Source organism: Protomyctophum bolini (assembly GCF_963924005.1).
Source record: "Protomyctophum bolini genome assembly, chromosome: 11".
Taxonomy (NCBI): Eukaryota; Metazoa; Chordata; class Actinopteri; order Myctophiformes; family Myctophidae; genus Protomyctophum; species Protomyctophum bolini.
Window position 1 is genome coordinate 26036099 of NC_137872.1, and position 21036 is coordinate 26057134.

The 21036-nt window shown below is 42.5% G+C and overlaps 2 protein-coding genes across 3 annotated transcripts; both read left to right on the forward strand.

The window, feature by feature from the left end:
• The first annotated feature begins 568 nt into the window (after positions 1–568).
• Positions 569–14057, forward strand: cant1a (calcium activated nucleotidase 1a). 2 transcript variants are annotated; one of them, XM_080775836.1, is made up of 4 exons: positions 569–696; positions 6971–7645; positions 7975–8178; positions 13065–14057. In XM_080775836.1, the coding sequence occupies exons 2-4, from the start codon at positions 6994–6996 to the stop codon at positions 13433–13435; spliced, it is 1227 nt and encodes a 408-aa protein (XP_080631962.1). In that variant the 5' UTR covers positions 569–696; positions 6971–6993; the 3' UTR covers positions 13436–14057. The 2 variants fall into 2 exon arrangements, with proteins under 2 accessions (XP_080631962.1, XP_080631961.1); XM_080775835.1 differs by lacking the exon at positions 569–696 and adding an exon at positions 4561–4707.
• A 1785-nt stretch (positions 14058–15842) lies between these two features.
• Positions 15843–20770, forward strand: LOC308323907 (galectin-3-binding protein B-like). The gene is made up of 6 exons (XM_080775771.1): positions 15843–15934; positions 16074–16183; positions 16861–17073; positions 17884–18015; positions 18812–19109; positions 19433–20770. The coding sequence occupies exons 2-6, from the start codon at positions 16096–16098 to the stop codon at positions 20505–20507; spliced, it is 1806 nt and encodes a 601-aa protein (XP_080631897.1). The 5' UTR covers positions 15843–15934; positions 16074–16095; the 3' UTR covers positions 20508–20770.
• The last annotated feature ends 266 nt before the right edge of the window (positions 20771–21036 follow it).

Genomic DNA, 21036 nt, shown 5'->3' on the forward strand with positions numbered 1-21036 from the left:
TCCACACCAATGCAAGTAATGGACATTCTGCATAATAATTATGAGTGCTTTTCATTTTGCTACCTTATATATTTTGATGGACGGTACTTTTGTACTTTGACTTAATTTCAAAATCAGATGCTTTAATAGTACTCAAATGTTTTACATGTGACAAGTAAAAGTCCAGAATTCAAAATGTACTTGAGTAAAAGTACAAAAGTATTGGCATCAAAATATACAATAAAGTAGCAAAAGTATATAGAAAATAGCAGATCTAGCTTGTAGATCGTTTTAAAAGTTTAAATAGGCTGAAGTGGTTAATGTAGGCGGCCTATGCTATGTTTTCTAATAATAAGCTACTTTCCTCCACCGGCACCACTGCTGATGTTGGGGATTGGGGGACCACCATGCACAATTGCACATGCAGCAGGGATCGACTGTCTTGTCTGGAACCAATCTGAGAACTTGAATTTGACGCCAGTTGTGGGTGCGCCCTGTGCAGCACACTGCGCAGGCAGTGCGCAGACTGTGCGCAGGCTGTAGGACAGTACGCGACACGCTCGTCATCACCGCATACAGGAAGTAATGTGTTACCATTTTTCTGGTAAACGAACGGAACGGAACGCAGGCAGACTGAGACTGGGGATCCAAAGAAGCAATGTTATCCCAACTACAACCTCCTTTTTAGGACGTTTCAATGAAGAGCTAACGTCTACAGTAAGTCCGAATCAAACTACGGTACTTCATTTAGTTGACCTGACTGGAAATTGTGCGAGAGATTGTGTTTTATGTGTTAGAGAGATCAATGTCATCGTTTATGTGATGGCATCATGGCACATTCTAACCCTGCCTTATTCCTCCCCCTGGCAACATTACTTACAGTCTGTAAGCTATACGGAAAGATGTACTACTACTGGTTAATAATTAGCTGTGTGTGTGTGTGTGTGTGTGTGTGTGTGTGTGTGTGTGTGTGTGCGCGCGCGCGCGCGTGTGCGTGTGTGTGGGGAGAGAGAGCGATGCCTTATTGCGTATTCCTCTCCCCAACATTACAGTCTGTAATAGCTACACGGAAAGCTGTATTATTACTGGTTAATAATTAGCAAGGTGTGTGTGTGTGTGTGTGTGTGTGTGTGTGTGTGTGTGTGTGTGTGTGTGTGTGTGTGTGAAGAGAGAGAGATGCACTCTACCAACGTCACAACCACCAAATGTAGTCTAACAGTCTAATTACTGTGCATAAAATAAGCCTCTCCGAACTTGTACCATTTAATTTGCCATTAGATTTTAAGGCAGGGCAGTCTGCCAGTCTTCAACGTTTTCCAGCCCAAAGGACCCCTAGCTGAGAGAGAGTTGAAGCAGGGATCCCCCATTATTACATACTGTATAAAATTGTCTTCAGATTTTCATAGATTTCATAATGTCTTCATCATGCTTTATCCATCAGTGAGTGTTGGATTCATGTTCATGTGTATATTTTGACTATTTTCAGAAATAACTTGACCTTTGGCTCTGTACTTGGTCTGCTTTCCCCTCAAACCAAACCTCTTTGCAGATCTACAAGCTCACAACACGGATTGTATCTGCTCTTTTCGGTAAAACGGTCCTTCCAGAATAGGGATGCATGTGGTTATAATTATTTTAACCCGAGCCGTATTAATTTATTACTGTTTTAAGTTCTTATCACATAGTGATGTGGTGCCCCAGCCTCTGAGGACCCCTGGGGGGTCACTGACCACCTATTGAAGACCCATGTTTTAAGGATTTGTAAATTAGCGATTAGCGTATTATTACCCAGTGTTGTTGCAGGAATGCCACACGGCGCATCCCACAGCATAGCCCACAGCACTCAGTAAACTATTTATTGTCTTGGAAGGAACACCTGTGTGCTTCTTTTCTCTTCTCAACATGATCACTTTGCTTTGAAGTCCATCCCCCCAGATGTTCTCAAATGGGAGAGGATGGTTCAGAGGCAGGGAGAGTTTCAGAGAGCACGTGTTTATGCTTGTTGTTGTTTAAAGCAGTAGTTCTCAAACTTCTTTGCCAAGGACACCCCAAAATAATATTTATTTGGCCACTGGTCCCCATATGAAAATGTTCTCTTCTTTGGTGCCAGGGACACCCAGAAGCAAACCTTTGAGTTAAAAATGTTCCCTTTAAATTATTTATTTATAGTAAGATTTGCAAAGATTTTCACAGTTTTTCAAAATAGCAGATCTACAAGGAAAACAAGACACTGTTCTGTTACTGTAATACATCAAATACATACTAGAAATAGTAATCTAGGATCGTAGGTAAATAAATCATTCAGTCTAAGCAGTATAACATCTATCTTTATATATAATAAAAATCTATGTATTGTACATTGAAACTATACACACACTAGGATGTATACAGTATGTTTCCCCAAAACCCTCTCTCTCCCTGTTATGATCAACAGATCGCACTTGGGCCTTTTCCAGCTTCGCTCGTTGCATCACAGGAGCAGCTCTGATATGTGGGTGTGTAGTTGTCACTATATTACTTTAGATTTGTTTATGATGGATTTATTTTTGAGCCTGCTGGATTTGTGGCTTTTCAACAGTGCAGGTAAAAGCCAGTTGTGATTTCCTGAATCTTGTTCGCTTAATTATACATTTGTGTGGGTAACCTGAGCTCACCAAGATTACTGGTGGATTCTGGGTGAACTGTAAACAGCCTATTCACTAGAATGCTTGAATGGTTTGCACCTTGGACTTGCACTGTCAATCTGTCATCATGCATAAAGTTCACTACCTTAGTCACTCATGATTGCATTGTATGTAATCTGTAGTTGAATGGATTTTTAACAGTACGAATGCAGTAAGCTGGTTATTGAGTGGTGTTTGAGATGACGGTATTTCAACGCAAAAGAAGGAGAAGGGGTAGGACTATTAAATCTCTTTTGTTTCAGTGTCAGCTGATCATCTGCATTATTCTCTTTATTCAGAGAGAACCCTAGAAAAATATTCTTGCTGTGTTCTCCTGTGTAGAATTCCGTTTGTGTGTGTTCTGTGTTGTGGACTCAGATCCACTACATTTGGAATTCAGTACATCAAAATTCTCTCACCATCACAAGAGACTGTGATTCTATAACTGCTGCTATTTATAATTTGCTGCAAATGTTTCTCTACTTGCAGGAGAAGCATTTCTGTCTAATTCTATTTCTACCTTGACTATGCACCTTATGTATATTTGGCATTGTGCATTCTTGTTATCTTACTTTGTTTCTTTCTTTATTCTTTACCGATTATAACTTGCTTGCTTGTACAACAAATAATTTCACCCACTCTTTTATGCCTGTCCTGTAAATCTGTAATATCTTTCCTTGTTTCTTGCTTTATTCTTTACAATTATAACTCGTTTGAACAACAATAATTTCACCCACACTTTTATGCCTGCCCTGTAAATCTGTAATGTGACAATAACCCTGAAGTAAAGTCATTTTGTTCAATTCCAACAGGCTTCATGATAGTGTATTTTTAGATCGTGGATAGCTGGTCTACCTCAGAGCACATACTGTAAGCCACTGATGATGCTGCCATAATGGACTGCTGTTTGGCTTGGCTATGAAAGAGCCTTTCAGGAGAGGCGGGTTCCCCTTGCTCATTTTCAGAGAAATGCAGCCATGTTTGGGCCACAGGGAGTAAAGTTCCTGAGGTTGGATTAAGAGGTCATTGGAATTTAGTTGGGAATAGTGTAGTGTAGGCCCTTCGGGTGCAAAGTAGCTCACGGGCCAGACTGCACCAATGCAACTTGTCGCAGCTCCTTGCAACAAAACCGTTTTTAGGTCAGACCACACCAATGCAACTCCTTGCAACTGCTATTAGGGAGAATGTTGCAAGTAGTTGCAAGTAGTCGCGTGTTTCAAGGAGTTGCACTGCTGCGGTCTGGCCTTTAGACTCGGAAGTACAGTTGTGGGGCAAGCCCTCATTGTAGGGCTTGCCGAGGTTACAATAAATAATATCCAAAAGATAGGCCTTGTTGACGGATTTGAAAGAGATTATGAAGGTCTGTTTCCAGAAATGAACCAGTATTTAATGTGTAAAATCCATGATATTTACATTGGAATGAATGAGCCCGGCTGGAAAGTGTCCAGGTGGGAGAGGGCAGGGCAATTAAATGGTCAGCTAGATGATGATAAAAAGGTGAGTATGTGAATACCAATGATAAGTAGGCCAACCATTTCAGGATATTGTTTACTAATGAATTACATTGTTTCGGTACTTTGGTGTTTAAACTTTTAGCATTCCTACTTTCTCTAGTGTTAACTCTAAACAACTATCCTCTCTCTCTCTCTCTCTCTCTCTCGCTCTCTCGCTCTCTCTCTCTCAATTCAATTCAATGCAATTTAAATGAAGGTGAAGTGAAACTAAAATGCACTTCTCCGGATACCAGATCAGGTAGCTTGATAGTGTATTTCCTGCTTTACCTGTTGAAACTGTCCCTTTCTAAAGGGACTGAATGGCCCCAGTGGGCCACTCCCTCTCTTTATGTTGACGTGGTACATTACCTGTGTGACATGCCGGTGATTCCCAGGCAGCCTCTTTCTGCTTTTGTTCACCTGACTGGCTGACTCAAAGAATGTAGTACAGTAACACGCAGGACTGTCACACAGTCATATGAGTTTTACCTTGGATTTTAAGTCCTATTTCAAATGTAACACGTTTTGACTTGTCACATGGATGAAGGACCTGCCTGTGGACACTAATCATGGTATGAATATCTACTGTAGGCTTCAGAATTAATTTAATTGTTTAAATGGTTTTTAGCTTACATGTATCTGTGCTTCTTTGGTAACTTGGAGTTGTACATATTTAATCTTGTACAATATATAGTTATGTAGCTGGCTAATTATCTACAGATCTGTGCCTACATTGCGTGGGGTTTATTGTCTTCACCAGGCCGAAGGCATGGGGAGAAGAGTATGTTTTGCACTCCGTCCGTCCGTGTGTGTGTGTGTGTGTGTGTGTGTGTGTGTGTGTGTGTGTGTGTGTGTGTGTGTGTGTGTGTGTGTGTGTGTGTCCCCGTTCGTCCGACCGTCCGTCCGTTATCAGCTAATCTTCGGCACCGTTGGCCTGATCCATGCCAAACTTTGCACACACACTCCACTCCTACGACGAACCTCTGCCTCAACGGCCTGTTATAGCGCCACCATGAGGCCGATTTAGACAAAACACATTCCTGTAGATAACTCGTACACATTTTATCTATACATCACACAATTCGGTATACACTATCTCCATAGTCATGTGATCAACACAGATCTGCACAATTTCCCATCTTCCATCCTGAATGGCTAAGATATACAACTTATGTACCTTTGTACCTGTGTACCTTTTTGTGTTGCTTTGATTTTGTTTTACTATGTTACTTGTGTCATGTTTCCTGTACAGCATTTTGGTTGGCCTCCTGGTCTTTGAAAATGTGCTCTATAAATAAAAATAAATTGTATTTGATTTGATATGCACTCGCTAGAGGCCATGGAAAAACATTTTCCCTGCATCCCTCCACATCTTATAGCGCCACCATGAGGCCGATTTCTGCAAAACACAATGTTTATGTTAGTCACAGATTTCATCCAAATCTCACGCAAATCGGTACACATGATCTCTGTAGTCAATGTAGTCATGTGATCAAGACGAGCCTGTTTGGATTTCTCAGATTCTACACTGATTAGCTAAGATTGCCTTCCAAAGTTTTCAGGAGTAGCCCGTTTTGTACAAAATGCTGCACATGTCCTGCTCATCCAGAATTGTATCGTCAGAGATGCTATGAATGATCTGGCTCTGCATTTCCTCAACAAAATGAAGACAATCGTTGCAAGAAACGTGTTTATATTACTCCTAAACATTTTCCCAAACATTCCTATCACATTCCTATCACAGTCCTATCCTCCTGGTGGAGACCTGTGCCCAGAAGGGCACTTTTTATAGTGTTTGTACTACACTGCCTGAGGAGTACACAATTGGCTTGACATTTGACAGTAATTACCATTGGCTTTAAGGCAAATAGTGGCTGTCTGGCTGAACAGATTGATGTGGTTTTACATGTTGGGCCAGTTCTCTAGCCAAAGCACATTTGTCTTGGACTCTTGGTAGACAGTAGACACTTTGTAGTACACCTGCAACAGTGTGTTTTGTGTGGCGTGGTTATTGGTTACATGCAGTTGAATATACAGTATCACAAGCACTGATTAGAATGTCGATTAAACTGTTGACCAGGAATATGTTTGAGCCGAGGTGTTATTTGGTACTGAGTACATACTATCATGGACATAATGGCCTAAACAACTATTGTTACCAGATGTGGAAATCCAAATGTGGAACAAAGAGTATGTTTGGGACAATGTACCACGTTGTTTACAAGGCAGAGATAGCCTAAAATTATTATATAATGTCTAATCTAAATATTGTCTATCCTGCCCATCTGTAAGCTTTGCTTTGATTCGATCATAGCACACAATCAGACTACCAGCATGCAGGTTACATACTGTAACATGTTGGGCCTTTATCATTATAAAGGACATTTCATTTGAATGTAACTTTCCCAACTCCCACACTAATGTGAATATTGTAAAGGAAGCTAGTTTCATGGTTCTTATGTCATTCTGGCCAATCACAATTTGCGTCCTCACTTTTGTCTTCAATGTTTGTGTTTACACATTTTTGTCTTCAATGTTTGTGTTTACACAGACCTTAAAGCTGTCTGTCTATCTATCTAGAATTTCCAAAGGAAAAGACGGTTTTTCCTTTGTTTTGCCAATGTGTTCCCAGATTGGTCCTGCTGTAGTTTGATACTTTTGAAAATGAGAGCCATTCAAAATGTGGGACATCACCTGGTATGCGGGACGAAATTCAATTCAGTCTCGCATAAAGTAGGACACCTAGTCAGCCTACCCACAACTGACCTAAGAAATAAGCAATCAGTCGGTTTGATTTGGGGCATTATACCATCCTTCTCTCTCTCCTCCCTACAGCTCCTGGCGGTGCACACTCCCCCATGCCTGCTCCCCCAGGCTACACTCTACTAGAGCAGAATGATCCTATGAACCCTCTGCGCATCTCTGTTGGCGGTCTCCCCATGTTGGCTTCCATGGCCAACACCACTGACCCTCGTTTCCGCCTCAAATGGCGGTCCATCGTGGCGGTGGCGGCGACCGTTGTCTTGGTGTTCGTGCTCTTCATGCACCTGGGCCCGGGGCTGCGGTCCCGTCCGGAACACAGCCCGCAGAGCTGGAGGCCCGGCCACACCGGTCTCAGGCAGGAGGCAGAGTCCCGCTACAACGACACCTACCCGCTCAGCGCCCCTGAGCGCACGCCGCAGGGCACCCGCTACCGCATCGGGGTCATCGCCGACCTCGACACCAACTCGCGCAGCGACAAGAAGCTGACGTGGTTCAGCTACATGCGCCGCGGCTACCTGCTGGTGTCCCAGAGTGGCGACAAGGTGGCGGTGGAGTGGGACCCCGAGAGGGTGGTGCTGGAGAGCCATCTGTCGGAGAAGGGAAGGGGCATGGAGCTCTCTGAGCTGGTGGTGTTCAACGGGAAGCTCTACAGCGTCGACGACCGGACGGGTGTCGTGTACAACGTCGACGGTGGCAAGGCCGTGCCGTGGGTCATCCTGTCCGACGGAGACGGCTCTGTGGCCAAAGGTTAGTGATGCCCCGCAGTTGCTATATCTGTGGTGCTCAAACCCTTTCATGTCAAGAACCAAAACATATATGTATTTGGCTGTAGACCCCCATTTCAAAACATGTTGTTCCAGGGGCCCCAAGAAAAGATTTGAGTTAAATGTTCATTTTAAATATATTCAAAGGTTTGCGCTATGAGCTAGTATATGTGCTGTTTTTGAATAGCCAGTATAATATAATGCATCTCAGCTAAAATCTAAAATGACACAGATGCTTTCCCAGTCTTAATGGGCAAAGCAATTGGTTCCCTGTGCAAATGTGTGGATGTTGAAACGTTTCTCTTCCGGCAGGTTTCAAAGCAGAGTGGCTGGCGGTGAAGGATGAGCATCTGTACGTGGGTGGTCTGGGTAAGGAGTGGACCACCACGGCGGGGGAGTTCGTCAACAACAACCCGGAGTGGGTGAAGGTGGTGGGCTATAGAGGGGACGTTCTGCACCAGAACTGGGTCCCCAGATACAAACTGCTGAAGACTGCCGCGGGGATCGAACCGCCGGGTGAGGGTGCAAATCCACCTATACTGTCAATACACACTCACTCACATACTGCAAGCTAATGATTATCCAGTACAGCTCTCCAATCTGTGTTACTAGTACTACTGTAGGTCACTATTATTATTATATATAATTTCTTTTTATAGATTTTATTATTTTAGGGGTCATAATCTCAAATTGCACAGGGCAGACAAATAACTTTTTTTAAAACTTTATTAGACGTCATATAAGAAAAAAACATTCATAGGAAGGTGATATATAGTATACACAATGCAGTGTTCCAACTATTTTCATTGTGGTCCTTGGTCTGGAACAAACGTTGCAACACAATACATACAAGGCAAGCAAACATCAATAAATAAACAAAACAATCAAGAGCTACACTACCTACAGCATAAATAAATATGAGCACATTACTAATACTAGAATTTCGCCCCCCTTCGGGGGGCTCAATCCTAGTGTCGTTGCAGCGCAATATGGGAAGAAGGAAATTGCGGGAATTGACAGACTCCACTTCATGTTTCAGCTGTGGTTTTAAACTCAGTAGTGTGCCCTGCACACAGCGCACACTCGCAATTGCAGCTGGAGGGCGACGCGACACACACACACACACACACACACACACACACACACACACACACACACACACACACACACACACACACAGAGCGATGTGTGGATAAATCACTGAGATTTGGGAAATGTGTTCAGAAGTACAACGATTAAGCACGCACAGGCAAATGTCAGAAGCATCTGTTTCGGTTTCCAAACAGGAAGTTGTAAATGTGCTTATTAGACGGAGGCAGCGTGATGCTGGCATCTATTGTGATGCCAGCATCACCACATTTCACATAGAAATATAAGCACCCATTTACTCGCTTAGCGGAGACTGTGGGGTGGTAGAGGACATCTCCCCGGACGCGTGGGTATGTCCAGATAGTTGCCTCGCGGAGGCCTCTTTGTCCAGTGTCCATTCTGGGTCTGGAAACGGCACTTTTTTGAGTGTTGACCCCAATAGAAGGTCTGCTGCTCTGAATTTTACACCTCTCCCGCTTAGCGGAGACTGTGGGGTGGTAGAGGACATCTCCCCGGACGCGTGGGTATGTCCAGATAGTTGCCTCGCGGAGCCGTCTTTTGTCCAGTGTCCAGTCTGGGTCCGGAAACGGTAATTTATTTTGCATTGACCCCAGTAGAAGCTCTGCTGCTCTGAATTTTACACCTCTCTCGCTTAGCGGAGACTGTGGGGTGGTAGAGGACATCTCCCCGGACGCGTGGGTATGTCCAGATAGTTGCCTCGCGGAGGCCTCTTTGTCCAGTGTCCATTCTGGGTCTGGAAACGGCACTTTTTTGAGTGTTGACCCCAATAGAAGGTCTGCTGCTCTGAATTTTACACCTCTCCCGCTTAGCGGAGACTGTGGGGTGGTAGAGGACATCTCCCCGGACGCGTGGGTATGTCCAGATAGTTGCCTCGCGGAGGCCTCTTTGTCCAGTGTCCATTCTGGGTCCGGAAACGGTACATTTTTTTGCATTGACCCCAGTAGAAGCTCTGCTGCTGTGAATTTTACACCTCTCCCGCTTAGCGGAGACTGTGGGGTGGTAGAGGACATCTTCCCAAACGCGTGGGTATGTCCAGATAGTTGCCTGGCGGAGCCGTCTTTTGTCCAGTGTCCACTTTATAAAGTCCATGCACTCCAGTGAATAGCATTTATCCATTTAGATAACTTTTTTATGTTATTTAATTACTTATTTTTACACAGAAACATAATGTGTGTCTTTACAATAACTGTAATGTAATAATAATACTAATAATGTAATGTAAAAATTATTTAATTAACAAATTAAATAATCTTATTTTATTCTGAAAGCAACCGGATGTCTTAAATCTGCTAGCTGTCAGACCGGAAGTTCTAAATTTGCTCATAAGACGGAGCCTTAGACGGAGCCAACTCGCAGGCAGTGCGAGAGGCTGGTTACAGGATTCTATAGGTCAGCCGTTTTGGTGTGACACACACGGCTTCCACATTTAGCTTCATACTGGGTGAAAGTGTCCTTCCAAAAATTATTATTTCGCTCGAAATTCTTATTCACAATGACATCGAGTTGAGGTGTTTGTGTTTTAGGGTAATTGTTGCATAAGCGCTATTTCGCACTATTTCTCCCTCCCCTCCCCTGTGTCTGAAGCAGCTAGCATGGAAGCTATATGGATTATGGAAGCTTTCCCTCCGATTGCACACAACCATGCCGTTATCCACGCGTCCATCCGATTGCTTTTAATGTAAATGTCCCATCCACTGAGCAATAGCGATATAAGCGCCTTATTCATTCATTCGATTCATTTGGGTGTGGGGCTGTGCAGTGCTGTGGGCAGCCTTTCTGACGGAGGCTCGGAGCTGCTGCTGCTGACGCTGTTCGAGTCGCATGGAGCAGTATAGAGTAGGCGTGGCGCAGCATTAGAAGGGCGCAGCAAATGCACGACATTGAGGGGTAGAAACCATCCCGGTCGCGTGGTTCATCTAACGCGTGTGTCACTGTGAAGGACTGGCCCCAATAAGTGAACGTAGTTGGCGTAGTAGACGCCAACATGACGATTCTGACGTAGGCTGGTGATGTTGAGCAACAATGGCGTGGTTGACAAAAGTAATATTTATTCAGTAATTAAGACATTTCTTTCAATGAAATGTAGCCTATATGTATTCTGGGAGTGTGCCGAATTTATTTTGCATATAGAGATGTGTGGTGAAAGTGTGGTTGGGTCGGAGAAAGCTGTTGGATAAACGGCCATGTGCTTATGTACCCCTGTCTATTAGGGTAGCAGGATTATTATGATTATTATTATTAGTATTGTTATTGTGATTATTACATGGATTATTGTTGTGATGTGAGCTTGTGGCTGACTCACTATCTAGAAAATAAAAACATGGCACTTCATTTAAAATAGGTTACAGACCCCTGTTATATGCGCTTGTTTTGGGATTCTTTTTAAAGACCTATTTACTTGTTTCTATGAGACATGGCAACGCCAACAGCGCAGCGAAAGGCATCCACGTCTTTCTCTTGTGAAATGCTGAGATTAGAAACGACCATAATTATTTCATTTCTCAACCTTAAAAAAAAAATAAAGACATCTCCATAATCCTTGGGAAGTGTGTGTAGCAAAAGTAGTCGGCATTGTCATGGTTGAAAGTATTCATGCAACACTGACGCTGTAAGCTGTGTGATGCTAACGCGCTAACACCGTTAGCATGGTCTGTGTTGGTCAAAGGAAAAAGGATAGATATGAAACTACTGGCCAAAGTGTCATACAAAACACAACACCTAAAATCGGAATGTGATGGTGACCTATTGAGCACAAACAGACAATCATGATTTGCTTGCTGGACCTATAATTAATTTATGTGCATTACATTTCCACCTCGCACATATAAATCAAAAGCAAGATGGATGCTAACGCGCTAACACCGTTAGCATGTTCTGTGTTGGTCGGAAAAAGGATAGATATGAAACTACTGGCCCAAATAAATGTCATAGAAAACACAACACCTAAAATCGGAATGTGATGGTGACCTATTGAGCACAAACAGACAATCATGATTTGCTTGCTGGACCTATAATTAATTTATGTGCATTACATTTCAACCTCGCACATATAAATCAAGCCACAGTGCAGTCAGAGAGTAGTTCACAGGTCACACACAGGAGCAGTGAAAGGGGGAGGGGACTTGGGATGGCAGTGTAGAGTAGGCACGACATTGAGGGGTAGAAACCATCCCGGTCGCGTGGTTGATCTAACGCGTGTGTCACTGTGAAGGACTGGCCCCATTAAGTGAACGTAGTTGGCGTAGTAGACGCCAACATGACGATTCTGACGTAGGCTGTTGAGGTTGAGCAAGAATAGCGTGTTTCAGAAAAGTAATATTTAAACAGTAAAGAAGACATTTTTGGCGAATGCAATGTAGTCTATGTCTTTTGTGGGAGTGTGCAGGTTTTATTTTGCATAGAGAGATGTGTGGTGGAAGTGTGGCTTGGTCGGAGATAGAGCACGAATGAACGGCCAGGTGCTCATGTACCCCTGTCTATTAGGGTAGCAGGATAGTTGAACATACTATTCTGCAACATTTTCTAAAAGCCATGTTTGACCCTTATCTATTATCTTAAAGATGGAGTGCCACGATTTTTCGGGTATTATTGCAAAATAAGGGGGAAGAACTTTTTCCAAAAAGTGTACAATATTTGTTAAAATCATGCTTTTATGTGGACCCACCAGTTCATTCATTCATTAATTCAGTTCATTAATTAGTTCATTAATTCAGCCCACCAGTTCATTAATTATGCCTGGTTTGCCTGGTGGGTGGTGATCCACCTGAACTGAAGCCGCACCCACAACTGTAGTTGTATGATAAAGGGGGAGGGGTTAGGGGAGGGGCTGATAGTGTGGCGACACTATAATTATTACTGTTTATTTCATTGGCCCGTTCAGCCTCCAGGAAGAAACCCTAAATACAAAGTTAATACACCATTGCACATAAAAACGACTCCAGGGTGTCTAATGAAGTACTGACACATGAAGAATACAAAAAGGAGATGGCTGCTGATGCTCTTTGTGTTTGGGGCCCGGGTAGTGAGTTCCAGCTTACTGCTCCTCCAAATCTGAATGAGCGTTTACCCATTTCAGTGGTGAACGTGGGCATGGGAAGGTCTGTTATGCTGGCTCTGGTGAGGTGTGAAGGGATTGTGATTATCTGAAATGATTGCAATTATGTGATAATGTGACTGGCATATGAATTGCAGACTGTAATGCTGATTTGTATACAGCGGAGGAAGGCAGCGTTGGAATGTGTCGGGTGTTTTTGAGCATACATTTACTCATATCGCTCTTTCCTGCCTTTTAGGTTACCTTATACACGAGTCAGCGGCCTGGAGCGACACCCTGCAGCGCTGGTTTTTCCTCCCTCGCCGTGCCAGCACGGAACGCTACGAGGAGACGGCGGACGAACGGCGTGCCACAAACCTGGTCCTCAGCTGCTCGGCAGACTTCGGCCACATCACCATGAGCCACGTGGGTCCGCTAAACCCCACCCATGGATTCTCCTCCTTCAAGTTCGTCCCCAACACGGACGACCAGATCATAGTGGCGCTCAAATCGGAGGAGGACGCTGAAACGATCGCCACATACATCATGGCCTTCACACTAGACGGACGCATCCTCTTGCCCGAAACCAAAATAGGGGATGTGAAATATGAAGGGCTGGAGTTCATTTAGAGGGAACGATGGCTTAAAAAAAAGCCCCCTTTGTCGTGAGGCCACTGTACTGTGGTTCTGTGTTGTTTACAATCCAATCACTGTTGAAGTGACTTGCTGCTTGTTCTCTAAGTTTGGGAAAGACAAAACGGCAGCCGCTCAGAGTATCTCTGAGGTTATTTGCCAGGCAGCGTGATCAGAAAAGTCAAAGGTCTGGAGCTGTTGATAGTCGATGGTGGTTCAATTTATGGAAGGTGGTGATGCAGCGCCAGCTTGCCAGAACAAACCAGCCAAATGTCATCCCATTACTTGGTCAGACGTGACCCTCAGAAGTGCTGTAGCTTCTAATGAATGTACAAAAGATGAATTAATCGGAGACTGTGATTTTTGTTTTTAGCAAATCTTTACTTGTATGCACATACAGTACTGTACACATTGGGGATGAGGGTAGCCGGGTCAAAGGGTAACATGCCATATACTCCAAACATGTGACCTTCAGTTGAACGACTAAAGCTCTGTGTTCTCTTTTGTCTATTTGTTCAATGAAAGTCAACATTATTTGAAGGAACAATTGATTATTTAAATGTAACTTCATAATATTTCCATGTCTGCTGTTTTTAAGTAAAGATTATCTTGGTAAAAATCTGCCATGGATTTCTCTTTTTGTTTCACTTGGTTTAAAAGGGAATTTCATAAACAAACCCACAGGTTTCGGACCAGAAGCATTGTGCATTAATCTACCCTGAGATGATTTTAAAATGAAACAAAAATACTTCTGTGTCCGAGAGGGAAATCTACTGTACTTGAAGTGGACTTCATATCAAAAGGTGAGAGGTAATGTGAATATAAGCATTTCTTGCCAAGTCAGCGAACTAATTGTCAGCGTTGCACCATCTTGCTGATGGTAATGCAATACAAAATATTGTTATGATTACAGTTCATAAGCTGTTCAAATAATGATTATTACTGCTAAACTAAATATATCAAATTATGTGGAGGTAATTTTATGAACACAAACTGTTCTCAACAAAATGTTTCTTCATCTTAGTTTGTTGTTTTATGCTCAATAACTGTTTTATGCACTGTAACAGGAAGATCTTTTCCCACATTGTTAGTTTTTAACATTTCTGGCTGTTGCTTTTTCTTCTTCTGTTATGGATTCCTTTAGTTTATTGTATTTAAGTAATCAACCAGGACTACACCCCCTGCCCAGTGATGTAAACAAAAAAAAAGTATATTTTGATGCCAATACGTTTGTGCTTTTTAAGTACATTTTTGTAGTGAATTTGTACTTTTAACACTATTTTTACAATAGGGTATTGAAGGATATTAATACTTTTTTTTGTGTACAAAATGAGTACTTCACTGCCCTTTTCCAAGACATGTGTACTCTCTCGCGCAAGCGTGTGTGTGTGTGTGTGTGTGTGTGTGTGTGTGTGTGTGTATGACTACACATTGCCATGGACCTCAATTCCTGAATAGTTTTCAAATGTGTCCTTTGACACGATCCTGTTTCTGGTTTGACGCATCACGCGGATTTGGGCCTTTTGACCCGAATGTCAAATTTTATAGTTTCCCCCCAGTAAGTAGACAGGCTCTTATTTCCCCCCAGTAAGTAGAGAGGCTCTTAGAACATTTGGAAAAAGGTCAGCACTTGTGCAGGAGACAGCGGGTTCAAATTCATAGTAGAACAGGAAAGTTACATAACTTTGTTTATTGGATTTTCCATAGAAGCATTTACCATCCAAAGTTGGTACTGTGCAGATACTTAATGGCTTCCTCCAGTGTAAACCATCCAAAAGTTGCAATAAACAGATTGAATTATTGTCAGTGCAGCTTTATGTCAGTCTTTAGCCCCTCTGACACCGTTTGGAATGGTGACAATAATAACATTATTATATAACACATTCCTAAAACACTCACATGGACACGCTCACTCATACACATTTATTGTTATGTTTCATTTTTAACTAAGGGACTGCAATGGAAATAAGCCGTTGGCTTTCTTGCATTTATCCTTTTGATAGTGATGTATAATGCATTTTTCTGTACATGTAAACATTGTCAAACATATCAGACGATCACCAATGCTTTCCCAAACTAAGCACTGTCTTGTCAAAATGCCAGCATACTTCAAACATGACCTTCAGTGCAAAGGTCCATGTTGTTCAATTATGTTTTTGTTCATGAATGTCAACGTTATTGGAGGGAGTATTTTATTTTACTGTAGATGTATGTTCATAACATTTACTTGTCTGTTATTTTTGGGGTCAAAATATATTGTCTTCTCTTTTGATTCTTCCCTTAAAAGGACCTCTATAAAAAAACTCCCCCAGGCTCAACTGTCTCACAAGAAAAGTTGTGCAACCCTCCTTGCTGTGGGGGATTTGATGGGAAAACGAAACTTGGAAAACGAAATCCAACCCCCTTTTGTTCCTACTTGGTGGTTGGTTTGTAACTAAGCAGTGAGATTTGGACATACATAAATGCAAAACTACATCTAAAGGACTACAGAAGGATGTGAGTGTTCATTTCACTTGACTGAATATAAAGTAACCTACTGCAATTTACCTTTTTTGTTAACTCACAAATTGTCAGCAGTGTACCATGTTTGTAAGGTTGATATGTTTTTATTAACTTGTCTCTTTGTCTTCATCAGATACCTGATCCAGCGTTTGGAAATGTTGATGCATGGAGTGGCTTCCTACTGTTGGCTGTTGCTGTTTCTTCATGTCACCATGATTGATTCTATGCGGTTCAAACTATTCAGTGAGTAAACCAGGACCACGATTCCCCTGCCTTGCTCCAACACATTTATTTGATTATTTGTTTGTTTAGGCTTGTGGTGTAGCTAACCCTCGTGACATTTTTTGGGGGTCCCGAGATGACAGTAAAGTGGCAATTGAAGGACTTTTATGACATTTTTAATACCTAAAAGAAATTAAATTAATCAACAGTAATCAACAAACTACCGGTATACTATAAATACTGATCAAACATTGACCAATTTGTCAAATAATATAAGAAAAGGGCACAAATGTTGAATATAAGCAATCTACAAGCTCAAAAAGGGGGTTGGATTTCGTTTTCCAAGTTTCGTTTTCCCATCAAATCCTCCACAGCAAGGAGGGTTGCAAAGAGGCATTGTGAGCATGCAGATTGACTAGTATGTTCACAATATTTATCTGTGGGAACTGAGTGAAACTAAATGTAATCCTCCCCAGTCCCCAGTTCAGATATGATTATGTTTGGAGGTTGCAGCCATAGACTGTAAGGTTGCAGCCTAAAAAAGTTGAGAACCACTGTTTTATAACACCATGCAATTACAGATTACTATAATTCGAAACTACTAAAATGTAAACTATGTATAAATTATATTGAAAATATGTTTTTCTAAATATCTAAAATCACCATATTTGTTTCTTGTCTTTGTGTATGAACCACAGGAAAAGCAGAACCAGATCTGCAGCCACAGGAAGGTGAAGTGAGACTGGCGGGCTCTTCGGCCATCAACGAGGGCAGAGTGGAGATCTACCATAACGGGGAATGGGGAACCGTGTGTGATGACAAATGGGACATGGCTGAAGCTCAAGTGGTGTGCCGACAGTTGCACTTCCCTGGGGCCAAGACTGCTGTCCTTGCAGGGGCTTACGGAGAAGGTACTCTCTAGTTCACTGGTTCTCAAACTTATTTTTCTCAGGGATCCCCTGAAAATAACTTTTTCATCCACGGCACCCGCAAATTGCATTGTTACTTATAGCACATTACATTTATGTCATATACGTTACGTAAATATGTAAATATTTCCGCCTATTAAAGGTAGAGTATGTCACAAGGAAAACTTGACAGAATATCTGTTTCCATTTGGACAGATAAATAACTTATAGGGATAATAGGGATGCCCCAGCATCCTTATTCTGGGAGGAACATTCGGCAGAAATGGCAGATCTACAAGCTCACAACGCGTCACCCCTGGACTTGTGTCATGGCACCCTAGCCTCCTAGGCTGTGGGTGCCACGGCCTTTGAGAAACTTGTCTAGTTCAAGGGTCTTCAGTGTTTTTTCAGGCTATGGATCCCTTAGCTGAGAAAGAGATGAAGCAAGGACCCCCACTAAAATGGTTTATTAGATTTCACAGCCATGTTTGACAGTACTATCAGCATTGTGTAAATTTATGTTGATTTTGAATGTGTATATTCAGATATTTAACCGCTGAAACATCCCTTTACATCAAACTTCTTTGCTGGTTTTATCCCCCAGAATTGGGATGCTATGGTTCAAGTGGTTTGGTAGGACCTGTTCTGTTGGACCCCCTGTTAAAGACACATGTTCTAGTTCCATTAGGCCCCCACCAGAGGGCAGTAGAATCACATTCAAGGATTGACTTGAAGGCTCACCATTTTGTACCAATGCCACAATTAACAAAAAATGCCCAATGCTGTCTAATAATTTGTCATTTCATACACCAGGTCCTGGACATATATGGCTGGATGATATGGAGTGTAAAGGAACAGAAACATCTCTGTCCAGATGTTCGTTCGTAGGCTGGGAAACGACTGACTGCACACACAAAGAGGATGCTGGAGTTATTTGTGATTTAGGTATGTATCTAAAGTGGTACCTGCTACACATAGGTCTCTGTAAACAATAGAAATCTAAAGTGGTACCTGCTACACACAGGTCTCTTTAAACAATAGAATACATACAATAATGATGTAATATAATATTTAATACACAAATGAATGACAATTGATATTTCGTTTACAAATAATCTTTCTGCACATGGCTTTAAAGTCAGTTTAACAAACAATCATAACACAAACCCAACATTATGGATATGCACTTTCCATGTTAATTTTCTACCCAACACTACATCCATGACCTACTGGCACAGTATTGTGTTAATTATAATCCCATCCAGTGGTGGAAAATGTACTCAAGTGTTTTTACTTAAAGTAAAAGTATCAATACTGAAATATAGAAATACTCCGTTACAAGTAAAAGTCTGGAATTCAAAATGTACTTGAGTAAAAGTACAAAAGTATTGGGTTCAAAATGTACCTACCTGTCTCATTTCAAGTTTTCAAATGTATAACAATCTTTGGAAAATAGCCGATCTACAAGCTCACAATGCGTCGCATTGCAACGCATTGTGAGCTTGGCTATTTTCAAATGGCCAAAATGTATATAGGGCTGAAGTGGTCACTGTTTGTTTTGTAATAGTAATCCAAATCTACAAAGTAACTAGTATATAAAGTTTTCAAATAAATGTAGTGGAGTAGAATTAAAAGTACTGGAAAATACAGTACTTACAATAAATACAGTACAGTACTTAAGTCAATGTACTTAGTTACTTTCCACCACTGATCCCATCTTTCCCTGTCCTGTCCTGTCCAGGACCGGACCTGAATACAAGCAGCACCAGTGATACCAGCCACTTGCTGGACCACAGCCTGGGTCTGTCCGAGGAGCTCGGCCTAATGTTTGACAGTGGGAAGGACTGTGACTTCCTGATGACGGTCCAGAGCCCCACGGGCCGCCGACAAGATGACGGAACCATGGAGATGGCCAGGACAACAGTATGCGCCCACAAAACCATCCTGTCACTGTTCCCGCGGTTCAACGCCTCCGATGGGAACAGTAGCAGCTATGTCGTCAGACAGTCATGCCAGTCCTATTTCACTGCTTTCATCAGGTAAGCTGATTCTGGTTTAATCAAGAAACAAGAAACGAAACAATCTTACTCCACTTCCTTTTAGCAATAAAGAGAAGTTGAGACATGGATAAAAAACAAACGCACTCTTGAGAAATGACAAAGGATGTGTTGTAAAGTCACCCAAATTATTAGAACTTTCATTGTTTCATTATTGTGGCAAAAGTCATACATCAAACAAAACAAAACAAAACAAAAAGGTTTGTCAATGCAGTGGACAGAAAGGTTAGATTCTCACTCAGTCCTACAATCTTTTTGTGTCCATAACCATCAGAACAATGCACGATCATTCTGTTTCTCAATAGGTATATTTACACCCGCAAGATGGACATGACCTTCTCCTCTGCCCAGTGCCTTCACCAGATGGCCTCCGAGTTTGGGGTGACACAGCTGATGGAGGACACCGGCCGACTATTCGCCAGGCTCCTCCCAGAGGACATTACGTTCCACACCCAGGTGTCCCTCTACGAGTACTCAGTGGAGACTGGGGACTTGCTTCTCCAGGAGAACTGTCTCCAGTATCTTGCCTGGAACTATCAGAATCTAACCATATCCCCTGCTTGGACTCATGTCACCATGGACCTCCTCAGAACCCTCCTACTTCGCTCGGATCTGGTGGTGCCTGACGAGGCCTACGTTCTGCGTGTCCTGGAGGACTGGATCTCTCAGGAGGGTAATTCCACCAGCTTGGAATCACAGGCTGACCTGTTGGGCCTCGTCCGTTTCCCTATGATCCCTGCTGAGAAGCTCTATGACTTACAGGTCACCTCGGTGCTCTCCAATGCTCACCAGGATCTGTACCGTGATAAGATCCTGAAGGCACTTAATTTCAACTTTCTCCTCTTCAGCACCCTGAGGAAAAGCTCAACCTTCAAGGGAGAGGATTATGACTATCAGCCCAGGATTTACTTGGCAGACCCATGGAGTACTGCTCTTGAGGTGCCCGCAGTCACCGTCCCCCAACCAACTTACCCAAACCAGGGCATGAACTATAGAAACGGATATGGCAGGAACCAGTATGGGCATATCCATATGCCACGACAACCCACTGCCAGTCCATTCACTAGCAGAAGTAAGTCGTTTAGCACACCCGTCCACAATAGCTTGATCTTCCAGAACAACATGATCCAATGGGACGCTATCATAACGAGCCAACCGGTTGCCAAGTTAACTATCCGAAGTACTCCAAATCAATACCAGAACAAAGTTCGCTTCAGTAATCGGCTTCTGAGGGTGTGCCAAGGCAAGTACATCTGTCAGGTCCAGGACTTCAAGAACGATGTGGCTCAAATTGCTTCCAACAGCAGCCAGGCCATGCCATGTCCTTGTCCCAATGACCAGTACATCTACCACTTTGTGGTGAGACCGGAGTACATGTGATCCCATCCAACAACAGAGCCTCAGAAGTTTCAAAGCAAGCTTCCATAATAACCCCATTAAATCATTTTGATGTGCCATTATTGTATATAGGGTACAGTTGAGTGTTCATAATAAAATCATGTGCTTTGATTGATTTTCTGATTATGTTTTGTTGATTAGCGACAAATGCTGAAACTGTTCTATGCTTTTCTTCAATTTCGTTTTCCAGAAAAATATAGCTATTTAAGGCTAATGCTTCGTAATGACAGACTATACTGGCTCCCCCTCCCCCCCCTCATACTGTAGAATGTAGATCCTTGCTTGCTCATGTGGTTTCATTTTGTGAATACTCTTTCAATAAAATGTTAATCACAAATAAATGAATTTGAAGAAACTGGAATGTTATAGGTTTTTAATTTCTCCACCAGTTGGCATCTGTTTTTTACACGGTAAACAGGCAAAGAACTAATTTCTTGACCGCTGTAGGACCTTATTTTCCAAGGACTGAATTAGCACTTTAATGAGTAAGCATACTCTTTCCGAAAGATTA